Raw genomic sequence first — 22,096 nt, 5'->3', positions numbered from 1 at the left:
CAGCGGGTTTCTAAAAACTCTTACCCTGTGAAGACCCTCTTATTGTTAGAGCACCTACTATACAAGTTAGTTCCATGTGAACTTCTAGTAACGACGATGACGTTTTCCAGAGTTGATTGGTCAACAATAGGCAGTGCTTTCCATGTTTCCATCTCTTATCTACCACATAACCTAGGTGCACAGCATAGGTTACCATGGCGATGTACCCTGGTAAAAAGTAAACCACCATTGTGACGCTGAAAACCTAGAGTTAAACCTGGAGTTACCTCGCAAACCCCATAATCTAGCGTCGTAGTATACCCCCCAGAAGGGTATGCCCACTTTTGGCACTTTTCGACCCTTGGTTTACTACTCTGGAATGGTGGCTATACAGAGATTGAATATTTGCCCAAAAACTGAGCAAGAATAGTGATTGGCTACCACTCTATCCATTCCAGTTCTGTGGGAACATCATAGTGAATACCAGTAAGACTATTGATTTCTCTACAATTGAGGGGGTAGAATGAGGGAGGAATGACGTGTTGTGTCTATTGAAGTCAACTTAATCTTTCTGCTTGTCTGTCTTTCTCTCCAGGCAATGTGTAATTGAGACATAGGAAGAAATAATCTACTCCCTCCTCCACCCTAACCTCTCATCAGCTGTTGTCCTTCATCCTCCCATGAATAAACTAGAGTTAATAGAACTTTACTTTAACTTGGGCCTCAAATATAAGGACATCCTCCATATTTTGAGTGTAAAACACAGGATCGTTCTCAGCCTAAAAACCCTAAAATGAATTCTAAAGAAGAATGGACTGTTTCGCCACAAAGATTAGCAGAAACTATTCAGTTCATAAGGGAGGAGCTCCAAGGATCAGGGGCTCTGCAAGGCTACAGGTGGATGTACACAAAATGCAAAGAAAAGGGATTGCATGTACAGAAAGAAGATGTACGCCTAACACTATCCACTCTTGACCCAGAGGGCACAGAAATCCGAAGAAGTAGAAGATTGAACAAACGAGCATACTTTTTTAAGGGCCCCAATTTTGTATGGCATGTTGATTCCTATGACAAATTAAAGCCGTTCGGTAAATGCATCAATGGAGCGATGGCGGGTTCTCAAGAAGAATACTATGGCTGAATGCATACTGTATCAGCAGTGACCCCAAAGTTATAGGAGGCTATTTCCTCGAGACAGTAGGGGAACTATCACTATCACTCCCACAATGTCATTTTAATTGACATGAAACTTGCTACACATAACAAGTAAGGCTGTCACAATAGAAAGCCATGGTTCTCCGAGATCGTAAAACGGTTGCATAGATTTCTTTTGTACTTACTTAGGAAATGGCAATTTCAAACAATGTATATTTTATATCAACCAATGGTCATTATGTTAATTTTATATTAAATACATTTAACTGCTTTACAGTCTTAGAGCACCACAGGTTTTGTTTCTGTGTTGCATAGTAAAGTTATTGTGGCAAATCTTAATATTGGCCAGAGGCTACAGGGTCCAACAATAAGGGTTGCGGGGCAAGTAGTAAACTGCTCCGGGACAGTGGCTCAGATGGCAGGTGACTTGGATTTTTCTTTCATGAAATTACCTAGACTGTGATTGTCCTCTCCCTCAAACGCCCCAGCATAGTTGAGTGGACTAAGGCCTAATTTATGCTCAATCCGGCAGGCACCGTTCCAGATGGGCCTTATATGATGCAATTATGGTATTTCAAGTCACCAACACAATTTATTTGAAATTAGGCCTAATTGTCTAACAGATAGGATTAATGGTTAGTTGGTTAACCATTACATCTAATTTATTTTCTGTATGTAAATGCACTCAAAACAAAAACTAAATTCAGGACAGTTGGAATTCTGTTCGGGCAAGTGGACTGACCGGGCAAGGGAGAACAAGGACACAAAGTGTCAGATGCAAAGCATTCATCAAGACATTGATCTTACCAAAGTGTCATGCCTGTGAGCCGCTACTGGGGGCAGAGAAGCTAACCCTGACATTGCTAGTCTATGAGGTGCTTTGCATCCACAGTAAAATATGTTAACATTGAACCCTGTCCTACAGCCATAGAGAAAATTATTCTGTTACCAGAGGGGGACGGACACTGCAGAGGTCTATAATTTGCCTCTTGGACCACCCATGTCCACCATATTGGATTTTATACCATTTAGATTTTTTTTCTCCAAAGGTTTTATCAACTCTTCACCTAAATTTGGGATAAATCCAAATAGGGCGGTCCTTGACCAAAGAAATTCTTAGTTTGACTTTGACTAATTTATTAGACAAATCTGTAAAAGTGTGTTTCCCACATGCCATCATGCAGAATTTAACGGAATGAATTATTGTGCTTATTGTTTTTTCAGGAATTAACTCATTTAGTATGGAAAAAGGTATAATAATCGACAAACAAAATCTTAGCTGACTAAGACCAAACCGACGATTAATCAACTAATGGTTCAGTTTCCTTGCATGCTGTGGCAAAAAATGGGCTGTACTTGATATGATGCAGCTTGGGCTTCAATCCATCACAGGCATTGCTCATCAGCCCAAATCCTCTCAGCTGCTCCCACATTGGTTGAGCGTAGGTGTGTCCTGCGATTTCATAGGTCAAAGTTAAACAAGATTGAACTTTGACCAAGCGAGCGAGGCAACATTCCTGTGCAACGGAAGGCGAATGGTGATGCAACGTTTTGTGGTTTTGAATGGTGGTGAATTAAAGATAAAAGAAAAGTATGACTGCAGCTTAAGAAGGAGCAGCCCTAAAATGAAAAAATAGACCTAGACACATAAACAGTACATAAAAGAGCCCTATTCGATAAACAATTTGCCCCCTGTCAACCAAAGAACTTAATAAAAGGCCAGTCTTCATAGTTGGTCCAACTTGGTACATATGTTGAATAAAGTTTTGGAAACATATCAGCAAACATGTTTTAAAATCTACCAATAGACACCGCTACAAAACACCGTTTGTGTCATTTCCCCCTATTTCACTGGTCCAATTATGACCAAATTTGGTTTCCAGTAGCCAAATAGGTCACAGCTATCACGCCTTCTGTGCTTGTTTCATTTGTCTATGAGCACATCTGGCAATCGAGGCCTCAAATTTAAGTGTTTCCAGGTTTTCCCAATACCCAATCAGTAATTATGATTTGGTAATTTCTACTATTTTCACCTCTGCAGGATGAATTGGATTCCACCAAGGTGTCCTGGAATAGAACCTGATTCATCCATCAAGGAATTAACATGTTCCCCATGGTCGGCCTGATGTCATGTATACCCTTCCTGAATTATGACATAGAGGACTATTTGTGTCAGGTGTCGGAGGAAGATGGTATCAGCTGTGAAGGTGACTGTATCCACCGCCGTGACAGCTTCTGTTCACCCTGTCCTCCTACGTAATGGCACAAAACAATCTCCATGTTCCTGTGGATGCATACATGACCATTGACATCTACCTTTCACTGAGAAAAGAACTTACAACACTTTCAAACACTGAGAGATAAAGGGAGTGAAGGAAAGACTACAATCACCGACCTGTATATCACGTTATGTCCATCAGTCATAATGATTGCTTGTGAACAAAATTGACGAGTTATTTCAGGATATTTTATTGAGCTATATGGCTGTGTAAACTACACAAACATTTGTATGGAGAGCTATATGAATATTGACTTTCAAACTGATTTCCACTTATTAGTCATTGGAAACAGTTGGCATGCATATTTTGTGTTAAGTAAATTGTGTCATAGTATTTTATCAACTTCCAACCTTTTACACATGGAAATATTGATAAATGAGGCCCAGTGTGTATATATGTACAGTGTGTATATGTATACACACAACTGTTGGATACATGGTTTACTCATAACTTTTCTCAAGGCAAATACTGTTATGAGAAATTCTTTTACATTTTTTGTACTTGCCAAATGAAGTGATTTGGATTCACTTTTGGATTTGGATTGATATTTCAACTACATTTACATGACCTATTATTCTTTTCAGTATGAATGATTTAAGGTATCTGCTCACATCTGACTTTACAGTATCAATGCCTAGGTAAAATGAATGAGCATTTGAACTGTATACAGAGCAGTAATCTTCGCAGCCATGTGCAAAATGAAAAACATGGCTTTTTCAAATTCAGTAAAAGCCTTTCACTACATTCATATTGTAACCGACTCTTTGATGCCTTTATATTACATATCCCTCACTAATATGGTCATGCATGGAGCCATGCACATGAAGCCTACCAGTACATGAAGCCTACCAGTACATGAAGCCTACCAGTACATGAAGCCTACCAGTACATGAAGCCTACCAGTACATGAAATGGATAACATTAAAATCCTACTTGTAATGGAAATAGAACAATCACAAAAAGTGTCAGGGTACATTGCTACATTGTTTGTAAACAATGAAGACGTATTCTGAGCTGTGCGCGCATTTTGGCAAAAAATATTTGGGCATCAAACACCAAATATCAGGAATATAACCTAAATAAATAGACTGTCAACGGTGAACTTTCATATCCATATGCAATTAATGAGTGGATAAAAAATAAGTGATCGATTCAGAACACTGATTTTGACAAGTGACTTCATCATAAGGACTTTTTTCTCAATATCGATATATATCACAATATCTGCTCATGTATGTGAAATCACAGATTATGTAATCCTGTTTATGTTAATGGCATTGAACTGAATGGTAATGTAATGTGTGTAATGTAAAACCAAAACTGCAATTTTCAAATGATATTCCATCATTTTCACATAGTTTTCTAAGAAATGTTAGTTAATATGTGCTTGTTATTATCAATTTAGACAACAGAATTGTGTATCACAATATGATTCTATTGACTATAAATTATCATATTGAATTATCGCCCAGCCCTAATTGAACAATGAAGTCAATTAACTATATTCAATAAAACTTTGCAGATTTGCATGTTAACTGTTAATCCCAATATACTGTCAAGAATAATATTTTATACAACTGATATGAGTGAGAAAGAGCCCATTAAAAGAACACCTCAGAATCCCAGCAAGTGTTGAAAAACAGTGAAAGTTGAGGACAGCCGGGTCAGACTAAGGTCAACATGGAGAAAAGTCTCAAGGATAGCTCATTAAACAGCAAGCCAAAAGAACAAAACCCTTGCTCAGATATTTTGCATGTCCATGGTACCAACCCCTCCTAACGGGATACAAACCCCACAGATAGGGCTATGATTATCAGTTTTTCACTGCGGCCCAATTAAGGAGAAACTGATCTCCATCTAGTCCATTCATCTTCCAAAGCCAGTCCAGCTGAATAGGAAAGTTTCCATATGGACAAACCATTGGTTCTAACCGTCCAAATAATTCTTCTTATAATATTCATATACACCCACCATAACCAGGGGGGTATTTCACAAAAGCAGGATTATGCAGTTTGCCAGGTAATTTCCCAAAACTATCATTGAACTTCTGATATTTTGTTCATAATTAACAATTATCAGTATGTATGACAATCACATTCCTAAACCTAATATTAAGTTTATTTTACAGATTCACATCCAAAACATCAATATATATGTGCTGTTGTGGATCACATTCTTGGCCAGCTCCTTCTCATCAAATACAATTCTTACAACCCAAATACAAAAACATTGCAATAAAACATTTATAAAAAAACATACAAAAATATTTCCAAATGTTTTATAAAACTATTAATGTTTTAGCTGAAATTTCAAGCCGAGGTGAGACGCACCTGTTTAATTGGCATTTCATGAGCCAATGGTAGAATATTATGGTAGACATTTGCCAGTTTAGTCTTCATAAAACCCCAAAAAGCATTGTTGCCCTGAGATAGGAAGAGGGAAATGGAGAGAACAAGAGACTGAAAAATCATATTGTGATAAAGTTGTACCCCTAGTCCTGTTTGACCTGAATTAACCTTGCACAATGTGTGTGACCATCACTCAATTTCTGAATGTTTCCTTTAACAAACAACTGTCCCTTTAACAAACAACTGAACAAACAATGAAAAGACTGATTATGTGAGTTTAGCGACCAAGGGACATGCTGCATCGCCTGTGCATAATCTCAAATAAGTGTATATTAACATTTTATTTAATAAGTCCCACAATTGTCCTTTCAGCTTGTGTCTGTGTGTGTGTGTGTGTGTGTGTGTGTGTGTGTGTGTGAGTGAGAGAGAGAGAGAGAGAGAGAGAGAGAGAGAGAGAGAGAGAGAGAGAGAGAGAGAGAGAGATCCTGCAACAATGATGCTGTCCCTCAGAAGTCACCGGCAGTCGAGCGCCAAACCACCTGGGAAAGACAAACAGAGCATGGATATGAACACACATGCAGATACAGATGTACAGACACAAACTACATAAAATTCTACTCACACCTGTCACTTACCACTAAATAATGTCCACCACCCACATGTTTGCATCAATGACACTGGTAAAATATTCTGCCAACTCAAGGTATGACACATAGTTGTTTGGGACTTCTAACACGCAACCGCTTCTTGTAAAGGTACTCTTTGGCTCAAAGAATCAGACGTGGATATCCTTGGCAATGAGGAGGTCTGCACCTGTTGAAAGCAAGACAAAAATAGTATTGCAATTTAATAGTAATTTAATGGCTGTAGTCAATTATTCCACTCATCAGTAGTTAGGGTCTTAGGTGACTTAAGACTTTTTTAGGTGATTAGCCCCTCCAAATAATTAATGTGTTATTAGTCATTACTGAAAAATAATAAGCACATCTCTGGAATCACAATAAAACGTATTATCAATATGCTTTGGTCTTTACTGTCTGGCCACTATATTTAAGGAGGTCCCTCTGCATGATTCCATTCATTTGCAAAAGGACAATAATTTTAAATTTGTTGATACACATAATACATAAATGTCAATAGTACATCATCAATTACATTTACGGCATTTAGCAGATGCCCTTATCCAAAGTGACTTCCAACAAATACATTTGTCTAAGTAAGTGAATCATATGCTAGGACCAGGGGCTATTGGCAGTCACAATGCTAAAAGAAGGAAGATTTTTATTTTATTTTTATAATTTATTTACAGGAGAGAAACATGCACAGGGGAGTAGTGGGGATGAAGAGGTCTTTAGGAGGGACAGTTGTAGACAGATGTAGCCTGAAGAGATGGGTCTTTAATCTACGCCGGAAGATAGTAGTGACTCTGCAGTCATGACAATTAGTCAACAAAATGTTATGACTATTGGTGAAATAAGAATTTCCTTAGTCAAGGACAGCCCTACAAAATAAATATTGTGAATCAAGTAAACAACAATAGGTTCCTTCAAAGACACAACATTACACAAAACACTATCAAACTGTATGCAATTAAAATTCTTAAAAGAATTACCAGTACAAAATCTGAGAAATTCTTCCGATCTTCACTACAGTTCCTGATTAACTTCTTGAGGAAATCAAGAATCAGATTTTCTCTCTTGATGAGGATTTCATGTTGTAGCATGGCTACAGCCCTTTCAACACACAGCTCCAACACTGCTATATATGCTTCATCCCGCACTATTTCTTTATGTGGCACTTCAAGTAAGGTTTTCCTGACATTCTGCTCGGTGACGAGAAGTTTAACGTCATGGGCCTCTAGGAAATACAACCATTCCTCTCTTCCAGAGATAGATTTTAAGTCTTTCATCGCTTGTTTGGCAACTTCCTTTTCTTCAGTGGTAACTGTTTCTAAGAATGTCAAAAACAGGTCATCATCCATGATTTTATGTCCAAGACAGTAGGAGAGGAAGGGCTTAGCCAAGACTATAGGAAAGTACTTCACCATGTTGTAGCCTCAGACCATCACTTTAGCTACGTTTTCCCAATCGTCTTTTATGTCATGTCATAGGTATTTTCAGTAGGTTTCCAGCAGTGCATTTCAGAACAAAGGTCTCCCAGTACTCAGTTAGTGCATCACGCAAAACTCCACCATTGTCTTCTCCTTTTTCTGTGGTACCATTGGGTAAGACCATCTCAATCTCTAAGAGAGAGTCATCTACAGATACACGACCATCCTTAAAGGCAGCGTTTAGTTCTTGGAAAACATTTCCCCTGCAAAGCCTTAGCCTGGTGATCTTTGGTGGTTGATGAAGTTGGACTTGGACTGTACATACACTTTCCACATGGTCCATTTCCAGTGGAAGGGTATCATTGAGAACATCATTGTCATCTTCTAGAAAATATCCAATCTGAATTTCCTCATCAATTGAAATTGATGCCTATTTTCCATCCATCAAACCCTCCTCTTCAACCAGCACCACATCTTCAAGAAACAGAGTTGGGATATTGAACACATCCATATTGTTGTTCTCTGATGAGAGGTAAGTTGCTGCATTCAAAGTTTCATTCACCAAAGCCGTTGCACTGGGAATTCCAGTTGCAGAAGCACCTGTGCTAGGTGTTCCAGTTGGGGAAGCAGCTTCACGTGAGGAAGCAGCTGCACAGGGTGATTCACTTATGTGATTGAAGGGCAATTCCATTGTGTGATTCACCAGGTGAGCCAGCAGCACTCAATGTTTCATGTGCATCAGTCAGTCATTTTGCATGATGGATACAGTCTCTGCATGATAGATGAGTCTGCACAGTCATCACTCTGTCAGGCTTGCAAGAGAGACTTTAGGGCTGCCCCCTCTTAGTTGATTAGTGCTGAATGATTATCATTTGCTTCAGTTATTTCCTGAACAATGATCAACAATCTTTAGTAAACCCATATTTTACGGTGTCTAAAATACAGTGTTTGAATAAGGAAGAAAAATAATTCCTTCTCATATCACAATTTCCAGAGTAGTAAGCCAAGGGTCGGAACGTGCTTTAGGCCGTGTTCACACATTTGCTTCAAAAACGTTGCTACTCTAGGCAGTGCAAATTGAGTTGAAGAGGCCATGTGAACATTTTTCAACTTGAGTTAGAAATCTGCTGCTGCAATAAATCAGAAATGGGCATACCTTTCTGGTTTAATATGAAATAAACTACAGGTATGAATGTGCCGTTTAAATATTGAATAGTTTATGTAGATGTCATGACAAGCGCAAAGACCGTTCTCTGTTAAATAGAATACAGCTGGCTAGGAGACAAACAAGTAATGACAGTAGTTTACTATTATTCATAGTATTCTCATGAAGTGTCATGCCAACCAATATAGCGACCATGCAGGTGATCACACTCGTTCGCTGAATTTGTTTACAATTTAATTGCGGTTATTTTGGTTGATATTGCAATTGCGATATGATTCACGATATTAGAGGGAATTATATTTTTGCGGCATTATTCTAATTTTCATTGAAAACCGTACATTAAAATGATCATGGTGGGATTGTTGTGGGGATCTGTACTTAACAAAGATGTTTTCTTAAGTCTGTAGAATACGATTTGTAGGCCGGGACATCTCTGCAGCACAACAATAGTTCATTTAGAATGCTATTTTGACACATTTCACCTTTAACAAAAAATTGCAGCCTCTGCGATTTGGATATTGCACTAGTCCATATTGCGATTTCAATTACATTTTTATTAATTGTGCAGCCCTACTCTGCACTGTAAACAAACAACGTCATTTAGCCTGGAGGTTGGTCCTAAAATTAACCTTTCTGGAGACCTCACAATAACACCTGTGTTTACTCTATGTATGACACGTCAAAAAGTCTGCTGTGGACAAAATCTAACGTTATCTGAGAAGCAACTCCAAACGTTAACCTAAACTGCCCATAGCTGACTGTGACTAACCTAACGTTATCTGGCAGGTTGGTAACGTTAGTGTTAGGTAGCTAGCATTGGCGAACAAACAGGTATATCTGAAAGCCTAACGTTAGCCCCGTTAGGGACTTTATGCTAGGAGGATAACCTTGCGTTAACATTAGCTGAATCACTTGCTCAAGTGCTTCAAATGGATGGTATTAAATGTAACGTTATTCCCCCGAGTAATTGTAAAAAAAAAAGCCTCAAAATGTCTTCCCTTGAACACAATTAAAGCACAGTCGTGTGTGTGTGTGAGTGAAATTACTTATTGTCCAATGGAGTTTCACTTCTTTGAACTATACAATTCTCAGGTGCCATCGTAGGAGTGCACGCGCACACACGCACACACACACACACACACACACACACACACACACACACACACACACACACTCACTCACTCACTCACTCACTCACTCACTCTCTCTAATACATAAACTGTGTGACATCTACTTGCCTGTTTATCTGCAATCAATCAATGGATGAATAATAACTTTCTGAAACTAAATGAGGATAAGACAGAGATTCACTTGCTCAGCCTCAAGAACAAAAGAGATATACTCAAAAAGGCTAGGAAATCTGGCCCATCAGATTAAATCGGAAGTAACAAGACTCTGACAAGACCTGAGTTTTGAACCTCACATAAATAGGGTGACCAAGACAGCGTTCTTTCACCTGAGAAATATAGCCAAGGAACGTTCATTTTTAACCCCGCAGGATGCTGAGAGGCTAATTCATGCTTTTATATCAAGCAGACTTGATTATTGTAATGCTTTTTTTTACTGGCCTTCCTAAAAAGACAAGTTACAGCTGGTTCAGAACTTTGCAGCTAGACTCTTGACGAAAACAAAGAAGAGAGAGCATATAACCCCTGTCCTGGCTGCACTGCACTGGCTCCCTGTGTCTTTTAGAGTTGATTTTAAAATTATTTTACTTGTTTTTAAGGCTCTTAATGGTTTAGCACCCCCATACATCTTAGAGTTCTCTGTGTCCTATCTCCCCTCACAAGCCCTCAGGTCCTCTGAGGCAGGAGGTCTTTTAAACGTACCAAAGGTTCCCCAAAAGAAAATTGGGGAAGCCGCCTTCATCCATTACGTACCAAAATTGTTGAACCCCCTGCCAAAAGGTATTAGAGAGGTGGACTCAGTCGACATTTTTAAACAACAGCTGAAAACATATCTTTTTAACCTGGCATACAATGACTAATACTTTTTTTCCTACTCTTTTTACTTTTTTTTTTTTTTTTTCTTAAAGTTGTTCTATTTATTATTGTGATATGGTTGTGATGAACTATTTATTATTGTGATATGGTTGCACTGAACTGTCAAAGCACTTTGAGCTGCATAGTCTGTCTGAAAGGTGCTATACAAAAAAGGTTATTATTATTATTACTACTTGTTGGCACATGACGTCATAAAGAATAATAAAGAATCATTTATTCTAATTTCCCACCCGTCCCGTCTATCTTTTTTTAACCCATGCAACTGGGGGAATGGGTAATCTCAGGATCTCAGGTAAGAACATTGCGCTCTCGACTGGAGTCATGTAACATGACGATTAAAGTCAAGCACTGCAACAGATGTGTGTTTACCTGGCGATATATAGAAGAGCGATCGAATTACAAAATCGGCACAGTGAAATGACAGGCTATTCATTGTTATCAATCGCTTTGACAAAATGTAATTTTTTGATAAGAATTCTACATTCTTATGTTGATTCATCTCAACAAGTGGATGCATCAATTTAGTTTCAAAATTTTCAGTAAAACACCGTTTTAGTTAGGCCTATTCCTCATATACATTTCAAGGCACTGTTCAAATGTATCAAAGTTAAAATGCTTTCATTATATTGGCATATCCACAAAATGTATTCATAATAGCATGGCACAGAAACTGCGCGTGTCACAATGGTTTGTCACTCACTGTAAATTACGTCAGAGCAAATCTTAACTTTTATACCCATGTAAAAACGCAGTCAGATGCATATCTGGTTTGAAGTATCCGTGTCAGCCAACGCAAAATCATGGCTGATATAAGAGGATAGAATTCAACCATGATTACACGCTCCCAGCAAAATTTCTCTCCAGGTAAACTCTTTCCGATTGTAGCTTGTAAAGTAGACACTTTTTTAGTTCAATTGGTTATCACAATCAATAACACAAAAATACTGTGAGGAAAGATAACTTAAAAGAAAAAAGAAAGACTATATATACTGTGTGTGTGTGTGTGTGTGTCTGTGTGTGTATATATATATATATATATATATATATATATATATATATATATATATATATATATATGTATATATATGTATATATATTTACATTGACCTTATGCATATTAAATAAATAATAAACAGCAATTATTCATTAAGTTTGTTTTCATACATTGATATAATTAAGGCAACTGATTACTGTGCATAATCATTATGACTCTCTATGTTATCCCCAGCCCCCAACAGCTCTGACCAGAGTCAGGCTCTGAACGGGGGAGGAGGAGGGAGAAAGAGGAAAAGGTCTGGATCCCACAACGCCAAAACCTCTGCTGCCGGCACAGAATGTAACGGGTCTAAGGAGTTGACTCTTCATGAGCCATTTGTCGTACCGGCACCCCCCGCTCCCAAGGTCCTGTGTTGGTGCCCTGTCAATGTTAGCCAGAGATGCTACGCTGTGAGTTCCAGGGCCTGGGCCCCAGGCATGGGGGGGCGATTGGAGCCTATAGCCCACAGCCCAGCCCTCAACCTGGGCCAGAGGCCTGGGCCCTGGCCACTGCACCAGGGGGGACCAGAGGAGACTGGCTACTGCCAGGACCATGGATCCCCCTCCACCTCCCGTCCCAAAGCCACTAAACGCCATCGTAAAGGTAAAGGCGACTGCCAACATAGGCTGCCCAAATGGTTTCTCCTCTATGAACAATTTTTTTATCCTGTAAACAGCCTACAGCCTACTCCAAGTCTCTGATTGATTATAATTATATGAATTATATGATTCACAAAATTAAAATCCTCAGGCCTACCTCTCCCAAAATATCAATCCATTTGTTTGTTTCCAGGGGTATACTGTACATCAGTCTGTAAACATTCTATTCAAATAAGTCTGGCCCATGACCTTGAACTAATGACCTCTGACCATTCGTTACAGCACGTCTGGAGAATCTTTATGCTAAGGGCCCGTTGTTGGGGAAAGGGGGCTACGGCTCAGTCTACGCTGGGACTCGGAAGTCAGACGGCATGCCGGTGAGACAACATCCCCTTCCTCCTTCCTGTGTTTACAGCAGACCTCATGGGTCAAATGTCAATAACTTGAAAATATTTGAGGTGTGCTTGCTTTAGCTTGGAGTTTGCTCTTTTGGGACTTTTCTGTTGTTTCCGTTGTATCAAGCAAACAAAATAAATGGCAGCTTAGATATTTGAAAGTATTTGACCCAGGTCAAATGACACTTAATATTGTTTTATAGTTATCAACAATCTAAAGCTAGCTTGGGTGGGGTAGTCTACTGAAGCCTGTTGCCATCTGACTTATTTGGCAAGTCAACAATGGAGCAGTGTTGAATGTAGGACCAGTTTGGTACCCAGGCTAGTTTAAAGCAGTCTGAAACAGCCGTATAACTGTCCACATACTCAATCACTGTCTCATACTGAAAGGACCTCATAATCTTAGGAAGTCACACACACAAATAACTCTTAGGGATTCTGTCTTGTGGACACTGTTGAATCATCAGTTCTCTTAATTGACCGTATGTCATGAAGGCACCGCAGCTCCTCACATCAAGACATTTACATAACAGAGAGGCCTCACTCCGACACTCCCCCAACTCCAGACAGATTTCAACAAGCACACATCCTTCCCCGGCTCTTCCCTGGCTCTACATTTTTGATGGGGAGAGAGAGCATTTTTTAAGTGAGAAAGAGAGAGAGAGAGAGAGAGAGAGAGAGAGAGGGTTGAGATGGTGAATCCAGCTGAGGTAATGAATGTCTGCAGCTTGTTGACATGTGGAATACCTCCTGGATCATTCATAAACTGCCCCCAGTGTCCTGCTGCCACATTGCTATTAAGCCAATAAATCGCTTGATTAAGCACCACATTTGGCACAAAAATAGATTCATGTACCCTGGAAAGATTTAGTTATGGAGCGCCACAGATGTGGCTCCTGGGGGCCATTGACGTCATATACAGAGCTAGTTGGGAAAGTAAATATAGATATAGCAAGGAGCAATTCTCTATAAAAGGTAATTCTCAAAAAATCCTGTGAAGAGGGTTCGGAGGGTTATATTTGACTCTACGTGCTAGATTTACAAACAGACTAGCCACATCACATATAGCTATATGAAATAAAATACATCATTGCATGTGAAAAATTGTTCTAGGAAAAAATTTTCTAATTTAATTTCCCGACCAAAATACACATACTTTGACTTAAATTGCCATTTTGTGACTTGAATCATTATGCAACACCATTGTGCAGCCCGAGGATGTAAAAGTAATTTAGGCCTTTAAACAAACCAAAACATAAAGATAATTATTTTTTATGTTTATACAAATGCAAACATTTTATAAATTAACATAAACTAATCCTACCACTACTCCCACCTCATTGGAGGATGACTTAAAGGAGCTGTGCATAAATCTGTTGAAAATCTGTTACGTCTGGCCACTGCGGCGAAATTCAATTCAAGTTCCAAACAACAACATCCTCTTTTTGTGTGCTTTTTGTGAACAAAACAGCGTTCATAAATTATTTTATTTATTTGTATTTCTTATTTATCCTTTATTTATTCAGAAAAGTCCCTTTGAGACCAAGGTCTCTTTTTCAAGGGTGATGATTACAGAATACATACACTAAAATACATCACTATTATTTACATCAAGATTTTAAAAGGACACAATTTACAAGCAATACAACTTTCTTTTTACAGACAACAATCAATTATAACAACAGCAGGGTTAGGTTTGAAGCTAGGGTTAGGTTTGGATCTACTTTTAGTGCTGGGAATAGGGTTAGGCTGGAGTTAAGGTTAGGGCTGGAGCTAAGGTTAGGACTGGAGTTAAGGTTAGGGTTGAAGCTAGGGTTAGGGTTGAAGCTACTCTAAGTGCTGGTGTGGTAATCATGAAAATGTTTCCAGATTTTGAATGTGTGAATTTGAAATTGTAACAAGGCATGTAACAAATCATGTTACGGTTGAAAATACTCTTCGGCTGGAGTTACGTTTAGGGTTAGTATTGAAGCTAGGGTTAGGTTTGGAACTACTCTTAGTGCTGGAGCTAGGGTTAGGGCTGGATCTAAGGTTAGGGCTGGAGTTAATGTTAGGGTTAGGGTTGAACCTAGGGTTAGGTTTAGAGCTAGGGTTAGGGTTGGAGTTACTCTTAGGGTTGGATCTAGTCTTAGTGCTGGAATTAGGGTTAGGGCTGAAACTAGGGTTAGGGCTGAAACTAGGGTTAGGGCTGGAGCTATGGTTTGGGTTGGAGCAAGAGTTAGGGCTGGAGCTAGGGTTAGAGTTGGACAGGCTTCTATTTACATTTAATCGCTTTGATCATGTAAATACTGCAATTTTTATTGTCTGTTTGTCTATGTTGCTGCCATTACGGGTGCCATTCATAACTGTACGATCAGCTTCCATTCATCATTATGAGGGTAAAGCTACAGTGATCATTTGAGCCTTTCGTGGGGCAGGTGTTAATAGTGATTCAGGATGTGACTTGGACCTGTTTTCTATCAAAAAAGGGTTTGGTAATCATGAAAATGCTTCCATATTTTTTTGTGTGAATGTGTGACTTTGAAATTGTAACAAGGCTATCATGTTAAAAACAGACATTTAGGAAAAGTCAAGGAAGGAGGAAGACATGGGTTTTCCCTTCGGCAGAGTTATTGTATTATTGTCCCCCACCGATAAAATCAGGGAGGGGACTATGATTTGGACTCTCTCCGTTCGTATGTCACACATGTTTTCACCACTATCATTGTCACCACTGGGATAATTGCAGCATTTACGAAATTACGAATGTTGTGAGTGAAGTATGTTATGCAGCATAATTTAATACTGAAACTTGGACCTGCGTTAGGACCACTAGTGTTAAAGTGTGTGTACTTTGTTAGCGTTCCCCTTTAAGTTAAACCCTAACCTAACACTCAACCTCACACACACATACACTCACCAGATCCTGTGGATAGAGAGGAATTGATTATGGTGGTAAGGAATGGAAGATGGATTGAAGAAAGGGGGAGGGGATAGGATCGAGGGGGCAGGTGGTTGCCTGCTTGGATGTGACCAGTTTTAGAATATCATCAGGGGAGAGGGGGGAAAAAGCTGATAAACCAGAGACCGAGTGTACCGCAGTGGGTTTGGGAGGAGGTAGCAGTGTTGGCGAGAGGTAGAGAGAAAGAGCTGGTAATGTCATCAACCTTCTTTTCAAAGTAGGTGACAAAGTCATCTGCAGACAGGGAGGAGGGAGGAGGGGGAGGAGGACAGTTGAGGCAGAGGATTGAATGGAATGGTAATAAGAAGCTTTAGCAGCTGATGCAGATGAGGTGTAGTTGAGGAGGAGAGAGAGAGATAAGGTTTTAGGTCATCAGGGAGGCCGGTTTTTCTCCATTTCCTCTCAGCTGCCCGGAGCCCTATTCTACAAGCTTGCAGGGTTTCAGACAGCCAAGGAGTGCGTGGGGAGGATCGTACTGGCCTTGAGGCCTGTGAACAGAGAGAGTCGCAGGATGAGGAAAGGGTGGACAGGAGGGTGGAGGTTGCTGCATCAGTGGATAGAAGGGAGAAGGATTTAACAGAGAGCGGTGAGGGAGAGGGTACGCAGGTTGCGACAAGAGGACACAGTGTGGGTAGAGACTGACTGGGAGGGGGTGGATTTGAGGGAAAGGGAGACGGATACAAAATGATGATCAGAAACTGGAAGAGGGGTAACAGTAAGGTTGGAGGTGTGGGAGGATTGGGTGAAGACAAGGTCAAGCTGATTGCCTGCCTTATGATTCAGAGGAGAAGAGGAGGTCAAGTACTCCAGACGAACTAAGCTTCTCTGACTGGATGTTGAAGTCACCCAGTAGTGAGAGCGGTGTACCGTCCTCAAGGAAGAAGCTGAGAAGGACATCCATCTCATCTAAGAAGTGGCCAAGCTGACCTGGTGGACGATAGATAACGACAATGTGAAGTTTGACAGGGGAGGTGACAAAAATGGCATGGAATTCGAATGTGGATATGGACAGGTGTGACAGGGGAAGGACATTATGTGACCACTTAGGTGAGATGAGGAGTCCTGTGCCTCCCCCTCGACCAGAGAGTCTAAGGGAATGAGAAAAGGAGTAGGCATCAGAGAGGGCTGCCGGAGTAGCTGTGTTTTCTGGTGTAATCCATGTCTCAGTGAGGGCAAGGAAGTGGAGAGACATGAAGCAGGCATAAACTGAGATTGCCTCTGCTCTCCGGACCGCTGACTGGCAGTTCCAAAGTCCTCCCGTGATGGTGAGGTCGTGGTCAGTTGAACATAGTGGGTAGATTACATTGGAATGGTTGCGAGGGGAGGTGTAGCATCGATGCGTCCTCCTGAGGGATGAAATAACAGGAATGGGGAGAAAGCCAGTATAGAGATAGAGGGTATATTTGCCAGTATAGAGATAGAGGGTTTGTGGTCAATACAAGATGTAGGTATCGCTCAATATATTTAGAGTAGTGAAAAAATAAACTAATAGAATAAAAATATTTTGTAGTTTGGCCGTCCTCTCAGGCCTTCCTCGATACACTCCACAGATTGACTCCTTCGTCTTTGTGTCAGGAGGCTGTCGCTCTGTGACCGTCAGGATACAAATGCAGATTCTGTAATTGCTGATGACTAGCAGGGTAGCAGCCCCTCCCACCTAACGATCAGTTAATAACCAGACAGGTTTCACCACTCAATCCCAAATGTATTAGTCCTGGTCCAAGGTGAGCAGGACTTAAAATACCTTGCAGAGTAGTTTCAGGCCCTCCCACTGGAGATTGACAGCAATTGGCTTCAAACAGATGGCTTTCAATAGAAACTAGGTCCCAGAGCTTAAGGCAGGATAGCCACAGTAAAATACAACAGCTACTTTTAAACAAGATTAAATTAATTTACTTAGACTGGAGAACAGGCTTCACCACTCAATCCCAAATATATTATCCCAAATGTATTATATTATAACAAAATAGACCCTCTGAAAATCAGTGGCTTGTGAAATAACGAAGTACCGTCTGTGGCCATTTTGAAAAAATGGCTCCTACAGCTCACAGGGCTCAAATATGTGGTGGCTCCATATCTAAATATTTTCAGGGTACATAAATCTACCTCTGTGCCAAATTTGGTGTTTTTTTCAAAAACTGAATGATTCCCTCAAATATTGCTGTTTAACCACTGGAGGGGGGGGAACTATAATTCCCCTCCCTCCAACGGACTGTCAATCAATGTAATTTCCCTCTCTTCTCTCCTCTGTCATGGTCTCTTGCTCTCTCCATCCTCACTCATTTCCTTACAGCATCCGTTTAGTTTTTTTTTAAAGCCTATTGGGAATGACTGTGACAGTAAGTGAGTGTTATTATCATAAAGGGAAAATGACTAATTTCTTTCAATAGGACCGCTATAACACAACCCCCATGGTTTTAAACTCTAATTACATGGTGCAGGCAGACTGCTAACCCTCATTGGTAATGGTCTATTATGATAGCGTAACTGCTGTGTTCGGTGTGCGTCACCCTCTTGAGGTGATGCTCTACCTTTCACGTCTTTTCTTCTGCTGAAGGAAATAACCAGAATAACCTCTGAACTCAATTTTTGTACTTTGGTACTGTTCTCTATTTTGCAAAGACAATTTCCTTTTCCAGAGTTTTAAATCCTGCACTTAAATGCGGTCATGTCCTCTTGTTACGTGCGCCAACTGTCAATCATTAGGACGAGAGCATCTGTAAAATGACAGAGATGTAATGTATCAAGGCTTTACAGACTTTGCCATTGTGTCATCAAGCAAGACCCTTACCTTGATCTTCCTGTTCCACAGGTGGCCATCAAGTACGTGTCCAAGGCCTTAGCTGAGGAGGAGCTGGACATTGTGAGTGTTTGTGGAGCCTGATTCCGAAGAGGTCCTCGTAGGGTTTTATCAGGATAGCACCAGCTTTTCAGATTGCACTCTGTTAGTATAATGCTAATAACAATGCTGGCATCAGCCTTTATTACAAAGCTAATTGCTAATGTTAATGGTTGCTAATACTCATAGGAATGCTAACGGCCATTCTTCCCACACACACAGCCTGGGCAAGGAGGACCCATGCCCCTGGAGGTGGCGCTAATGAAGCAGGTGAACGTGGCCCCGCCGAGCCCCTATATCCTGCAGATGTTGGAGTGGTTCGACCAGCCCACACGCTACGTCATGGTCCTAGAGCGCCCCGAGCCATGCCAGGACCTTATCGCCTTCTGCCATGACCGGGGGGGTACCATGGGCGAGGAGATGGCACGGCCGGTGATGGTGCAGCTGCTGCGGGCGCTGTGCCACTGCCGGGAGCGAGGGGTCCTGCACCGCGACGTCAAGCCTGAGAACCTACTCATCCAGACCGACTCATATCGGGTCAAGCTCTTTGACTTTGGCTGCGGAGACCTGCTGAAAAATACCGCCTACAAGGATTTTGCAGGTCAGAGACAACAGGGGATGCATGTTGATAAGGTATAGGCCCTTGTTTGTTTTACAAACTTATGAATGTTGATATGTACTCACAATGGGTTATTAATCATGCCCATGGATTTCAGTTCGTATACTGCTATCAGGGTGTCAATATAAACTGTAACTCAAAAGAATGGGGAAGGGTGTTTGAGAGGGTAGCGATGATCTTGAGGGTCAGATATTTACAATATTTAGAGCTTCTTAACAAAAAAAGGACTGGATAGGTCTAAGCAATTAGGCAAAATCCCACCCTACCTAATCCTACCTCATTTTGACACAATGACATCCCTCTTAAATCTTCCCCCTTGTGTGTCAATGTCCATCCTTCTCCCAGGCACCTTGGAGTACACCCCTCCGGAGTGGTTCCTTCAGAGGCAGTATCTGGCCGGCCCGGCCACTGTCTGGTCGGTGGGTGTCACCCTCTACAACATGGTGTGTGGCTTCCTGCCCTTCAGCACCATCCGAGAGACCGTCAAGGGACGTGTGCGCTTCACCAAGGGAGTCTCCCCGGGTGAGCAGTCTCTTTCCACAACTACTGTGTATGTAATAGCTGAGAAAAGGGCTATTCCGCCCTTAAAACCAGCGGCACCAATCAGTAGTGTCTCGACTTAGGATGGAAGGGGGATGGAGGAGTTAAGAAAAGGAGGTTATGAGACGGACAGGTAGGGATGGAGGTAGGGATGAAGTGATAGGGAAGGTGGTCTGTGTGTCCCAATAGTGTGTCCTCTATTCCTCATATCCTCCTTCATCTAAGGTTCCTCCCCTTAGATATTTTCCTCCAATGCTTTTTTTTTTTTTTAGAAGGAAAAGACTATTGGAACGCAACCTGAGAGGAATGAATGTGGGTGGGAAAGATTATAGGAGGTAGTGGGATATTGACTTATCAAAACCCACAAGAGGACAAGGTAACAATGACCGCTTATAATAAGAGGAGCCCCTGTCCAATCATGCTCTGATTTCCTCACTGACAGAGTGCCGTCAGCTGATTCGCTGGTGCCTGAGCACTAAGGCAGTGGACCGGCCGACCCTGGAGCAGGTCCAGCTCCACCCCTGGCTCCTTTGAGAGCCCGACCACACCCAGGTCTGCCTGGGTCTGCCCAGACAACCAAACCCACTCAGGGAAAGACGTTTGCAATCTGCTTTGTCAGGAAAGAGATAAAACTCAGATAACAAAACTAAAGCATGAAAGTGTTTTCATTTGTACTGTAGAGTAGGATAGAGTAGAGAATATTTGTTACCTGGATGTCTTATTTCCTCTCTAAACATGTATTCTACCTCCTACAGTATTTCAAGGGTACAGTCCAGCTTGGCTTGAATGTAAAGTAGATGGTTCATACACACATATTGTATGAATCAATTTCCTACCTCATGAAAACATGGTAGCCACACAACTTTTGAAATGGAAACAAATGACCAAATGACCAAAATACCAACAACCAAAATCAGAGTTAAATGCACAATAGTTATTTGCATAGAGCTTCCTATTGGTTGATTCTGATACTCTTCTTTCTACAACGATTTTCCAATTAAAACATGTCAGTTTCCTAATTCTGAGTGCATATGAATGGCGCATTATTACAAATTCAGTCACAATGGTGTGCACAGCTAATGTGATGGCCACAGCCCCTCTGGGCTCACCACATCCACACCATGTGAGGGGAGAGACCACTAATTGATCTGTATACAGATATAGATCATTGGGAGAACCACCCACAGAGTGGCTACGGGTGCAAGGGGGATGGGGGACAAAAGTAACATTTCCACTGTTAAAGTACACTGTTGTCTCTCCTATGAGGGCTAATGTCATCCATGTTGTCACACAAGCATCTGACATTTATCCAGGTTAGTGTCAATGAGATAAAATGAAATGTTCAAGAGAGACCAGGTCCAAAACAGCAGCAGGGGAGAACAATGTTTCAGACAAATGACAAACACGAAGTTGATTTCCTCCAATGTGTAACATGGGGAGTTATCAGAAGATGCTAGACTATGTCACCTTTTTGTATCATAAGAGGAGGCCCTCAGACTCTGGCAGTGTTCAAGAGTGGCAGTTTTGAGCAGCTGCTGACCAGCGCCTTTCAATACCTGTTGTATGATGGGGGTAAAATGTGTCCGACTTGCTCAAATAATTCAACTGCTTGAGATTTAGGAGAGTTGCCAGATCTATGCTCACACTGTTTTTTGAACAAGGCGCTGTGCAGCCCCACAGTCGCTCCTAACCGACTGCATGGAGCAGCAAGCGCTTTCATTTTGTGAGGCATTTTTCATTACCAATCATAGGAATGTTTTCGAGAGATCTATTGATTGCACATATACTGGTTGTGATGGTTGTGATTTGTGGTGGGTATTCAAAGAGAATTCATAGGACATTCAATTGAGGTTTTTATAAACAATAGCAGCCATGTTGTTACTGACATGTTTTCAAGCCATCTCACTATAATTGTCCACATTGACACTGCACAGATGCACTGCCCCTGCCTGTTCATGGCTGGCCTCACCTGGTTTCTAGTTTGTCTGGCTCTTCAACTCAAATTCAACCATTATTTCACCATAATACAGGTTTGTAAATGAAAGAGGGAGCATGGGAATAAAGCTAAAAGGCAGTAGTTGAAACAATTATAAATGTTTGGTTCTTTTAAGAAATAGTCCTCATCGTCATCACCATCATCAAGCTTGT

The 22,096-nt window shown here is 40.9% G+C and overlaps 1 protein-coding gene across 1 annotated transcript; it reads left to right on the top strand.

Moving 5' to 3' along the window:
* Positions 1–11,249: 11,249 nt before the first annotated feature.
* Positions 11,250–20,482, top strand: LOC310811329 (serine/threonine-protein kinase pim-1-like; the record flags this gene model as incomplete). The annotated part of the gene is made up of 7 exons (XM_083679450.1): positions 11,250–11,271; positions 12,208–12,618; positions 12,897–12,991; positions 18,763–18,813; positions 19,012–19,390; positions 19,754–19,930; positions 20,391–20,482. The coding sequence occupies 7 exons, from the start codon at positions 11,250–11,252 to the stop codon at positions 20,480–20,482; spliced, it is 1,227 nt and encodes a 408-aa protein (XP_083535576.1).
* Between the last annotated feature and the right edge of the window lie 1,614 nt (positions 20,483–22,096).

This window comes from Argentina silus (genome assembly GCF_951799395.1).
Source record: "Argentina silus genome assembly, chromosome: 10".
NCBI classification, from domain to species: domain Eukaryota; kingdom Metazoa; phylum Chordata; class Actinopteri; order Argentiniformes; family Argentinidae; genus Argentina; species Argentina silus.
The sequence above is the reverse complement of the archived record's forward strand: the minus strand, read 5'-3'. Positions and strand labels throughout refer to the sequence as shown.